The 3,950-nt window shown below is 45.3% G+C and overlaps 1 protein-coding gene across 1 annotated transcript; it reads left to right on the top strand.

The window, feature by feature from the left end:
* Positions 1-1,399: 1,399 nt before the first annotated feature.
* Positions 1,400-2,511, top strand: LOC114111425 (melanoma-associated antigen B5-like). The gene is given in 2 exon segments (XM_027963213.2): positions 1,400-2,306; positions 2,309-2,511. Coding segments are annotated over 2 exon segments (1,110 nt in total).
* The last annotated feature ends 1,439 nt before the right edge of the window (positions 2,512-3,950 follow it).

A 3,950-nucleotide genomic window follows, 5' to 3' on the forward strand; every position in this document is an offset into this window, starting at 1 on the left:
CCAGCAGATGTTGTCAATTTGATCTCTGGTTTCTCTGCCTTTTGTAAAACCAGCTTGAACATCTGGTAGTTCACGGTTCATGTACTGCTGAAACCTGACTTGAAGAATTTTGAGTATTACTTTTCTAGCGTGTGAGATGAGTGCCTTTGTGAGGTAGTTTGAGGATTTTTTTGCATTGCCTTCCTTGGAATTGGAATGAAAACTGACCTTTTCCATACATGACTACTGGAAGAACCATAGCTTTGACTAGATGGGCCTTTGTCAGCAAAGTAATGTCTCTGCTTTTTAATATGCTATCTAGTTTGGTCATAGCTTTTCTTCCAAGGAGCAAGCGTGTTTTAATTTCATGGTTGCAGTCACCATCTGCCATGATTTTGGAGCCTTAGAACATGGAGTCTCTCACTGTTCCCATTGTTTCCCCATCTATTTGCCATGAAGTGATGGGACTGGATATTATGTTCTTAGTTTTTTAAATGTTGAGTTTTAAGCCAACTTTTTCACTCTCTTTCACCAAGAGGCTCTTTGGTTCTTCTTTGCTTTCTGCCAAAAGGGTGGTGTCATCTGCGTATCTGAGGTTATTGATGTTTCTCCCAGCTATCTTGATTCCAGCTTGTATTTCATCCCCCGTGACATTTCATGTAAGTTAAATAAGCAGAGTCACAATAGATCACAAAAAATCTAGGCCCCACGTTTTTCATTCAGAACTTGCAGGCTCAGGGCAGGACTGTCAGGCTGAGGCTGACAATCCACATCAAATCTGAGAGAGAAGAGTATGAGGTTAGTATGACGTTGCAGCCACCATTCAGCAGAGGGGAAGCATACCAGGTACCTCCTGGCGACCAGGTGAGCATCCTTAATGAGATTTGAGGACCCAAGCAGCCCTTGAAGGAGTGGGTTCCACATAGCTCTCAGTTGGGTATCCTCCGACAGAGAGAAGGACTAAGGAACACCTTCACTTCCTCCCCTGGGGTCTCAGGGAAGTGCTGACTTTGGTTTCAGGTGTCATCTTCAAGGCATCAGAAAAGAGGAGGCTCTAGACCTGCCAACAATTGACTATATGACTATGATGACCCTGACTATAAACTGAGAATACCCTCAAACCCAGATCAGAGGCTCCCTACTGGCAGCCTCTGCTGTCACCCTTGAATACCCCTAGCAGGGTTGGCAGGCTGCATTCTAAGGCTCTAATATCCTCCACAGTTTTCTCAGGGGACAGGCTGATCGAAACAGAAGCCTTGAGAGGTCCTCGACCAGTGCCCCAAGGACCCTGCAGTGGTGGGCTTGGTTAAAGCCAAGGTGGCATCTCCCTGCAGAGGTGCTTACAGCATCTTATTCTCCTTCCTCCAGGTGTCCCTGTCTTCTGAGCTCCTGTCTATACTCCTTCCTGCTGTCCCTGACCATGCCTCGAAGTAAGAAGAGTAAGGCCCGTGGTGGTGATAAATGCCCTCAAGCCCAAGGCCAGACCCAGAGTTGTGGGGGTGCTCAGGCCATAGCAGCAGCAGAAGAGGAGACGACTACCTCCTCTCTTCAGTGTGAAGATACTACCCAGAGTCTGCCTGGTGCTGAGTCATGTAGCACTTCGCAGGAGCCTCAAAGAATACCAACCATTGCCGCTGCTGCAGTCTTTTCTTACACTAGATCTAGTGAAGCATTCGATGGCCAATATAAGTATAGGGCACTTGCCTATGAGGTCCCACCCTTCACTGAGACCCCAGGAACTGACTGTTTAACCAGGAAAGCTAGCTTGTTGGAGCAGTTCCTTCTGTACAAGTATAAAATGAAGCAGCTCATGATGAAGGAAGACATGCTGAAGATTATCCACCAAAGCCACCATGACCGATTTGCCGAGATTCTCAAGAGAGCCTCTGAGCGCATTGAGCTAGTCTTTGCGGTAGAGCTGAAGGAAGTCGACTCAGTTGTTCCCTGCTATAATCTGGTCAGCAAATTGAAACTCCCCAACAATGGGAGGGTGCGTGGCGGAAGGGGTTTACCCAAGACTGGTCTCCTGATGAATCTCCTGGGTATGATCTTCCTGAAGGGCAACTGTGCCGCTGAGGAAGACATCTGGAAATACCTGGGCACGATGCGAGTATATGCTGGAAGAAAGCACCTTATCTATGGAGAGCCCAGAAAGCTCATCACCAAAGATTTAGTGAGGCTGAAGTATCTGGAGTACCGCCAGGTTGCCAACAGTGATCCTCCACGTTATGAGTTTCTCTGGGGCCCAAAAGCACATCTTGAAACCAGCAAGATGAAAGTCCTGGAATTTTTGGCAAAGGTCAATGATGCTGTTCCCAGTGACTTCCCGCTTATTATGAAGAAGCTTTGCGAGATGAAGAAGAGAAAGCCCAAGGCATGCATGCAGCCAGGCCTGACACTACTGTCAAAGTCAGTACACCTCCCAGGGACATGCTCAATATTATCATCCCACCCGTCAGGAAGTATGTGAAGTTTTACCCCCAGACAGGAAAATATAACATCACAATAGGGATTATATTCTTGGAAATGTGAAAGAATCCCATAGTAAAATATTTAGGATAATGGAATAGAAAACAAGTAAAACATGGTCAATGTTAGTTTCTCTTGTTCCTTTTAGTCTTTAGCTTTGTTAAAGTAATTGATCTGTAGTCTGAGTTCCTTAGCTTCTTCAAGAAAGTAAGAGAAATAAAGTGTTATTGGTGTAGACCTTGTGTTTATTGGCTCTTTTATTCATCAAACGTTGAGAATCTGCTCTTGGGAAGGCTCAACGCTAGTACTGGGGATGCTAATGTAAAGAAAACCCAGCGTCTACTCACAGAATTTTAGAGCCTATGAGTTACACTCATATGAGTAAGATACTGAAATATTCTCTATGACTTACAGGTAAAGTAAAAAGAATGGTTGAAGTGGAGGGTATTCCTTATGATGGCCCTGCCTGCCTGGCTGCTCAATCACTTAAGTCATGTACGACCCCATGGATGATAGCCCACCATGCCCCTCTGGTACATGGAATTTTCCCAGAAAGAATACCAGAGTGGGTTGCAATGCCCTCCTGGCGATCTTCCTGACCCAGGGATTGAACCCACGTCTCCTGTGCCTCCTGCATTGCAGGAGGATTCTTCGCCACTGGGTGATGGCAGTTAAGTGTAAATTTCCTGAGTAAGGCAGTTTGGAACTTTAGGAAACTATGAGTCCTCAGTGGAATGTAATTGTCATTTCTGTTGTGTGGTGGGCTAGTTGAGGTCCTGAAGTGGTGAGTAGAGGCCAAACCTTCCAACAGTTGATAGAAAAAGCCCTATGTTAGTCTGCTCAAGCTGCTGTAACAATACCATAGATAGGGTGGCTTAAACAACAGACATTTATTTTTCACAGAAGTACAGAAGTTGGGAAGTCCACAATCAATGTGCCAGTGGATTCTGTTCCTGGTGAGAGCTCTCTTTCTGGCTACCTTCTCTCTGTCCTCATATCATGCAGAGAGAGAATTCTGGTCTCTTTGCTCTTCTTCTAAGATGCCTAATTGTATCATAGGTGCCCCATCCTTATGACCTCATCTAAACCTAATTATCTTCCTAAACTTCCACCTTCAAATACAATTACATGGACACGGTGGGAAGGAGGAAGGGGTTAGGGCTTCAACACATGTATTTTGCCAGGGACACAAACATCTAGTCTATAATGGAAAACTGCTGCCACAAATTATTTTGGGATTGTGGATAAACTATAGAAAAATCTCCACCAGGGGCAGGAGAGGAAGGTGTCCTTTGCTCTCGTTCTAGTGCAGATGAACACAGTGTGCAAACTAGGTGTTCTACGCACATCATTTCCAGGGAGTTTCTGAAAAATAATGGAGATGTTCCCCTTAGATGAGATGCCAAGAAACCACTGTGCTGGTACTGTTTGCCCCAAACTGGGACAGTCAGGGTCTGATCCATTATAAAGGCATTTTAACTAGGTTATCTTAAGTAGAGTTT

This window comes from Ovis aries, chromosome X, assembly GCF_016772045.2.
Source record: "Ovis aries strain OAR_USU_Benz2616 breed Rambouillet chromosome X, ARS-UI_Ramb_v3.0, whole genome shotgun sequence".
In the NCBI taxonomy this organism is placed as follows: domain Eukaryota; kingdom Metazoa; phylum Chordata; class Mammalia; order Artiodactyla; family Bovidae; genus Ovis; species Ovis aries.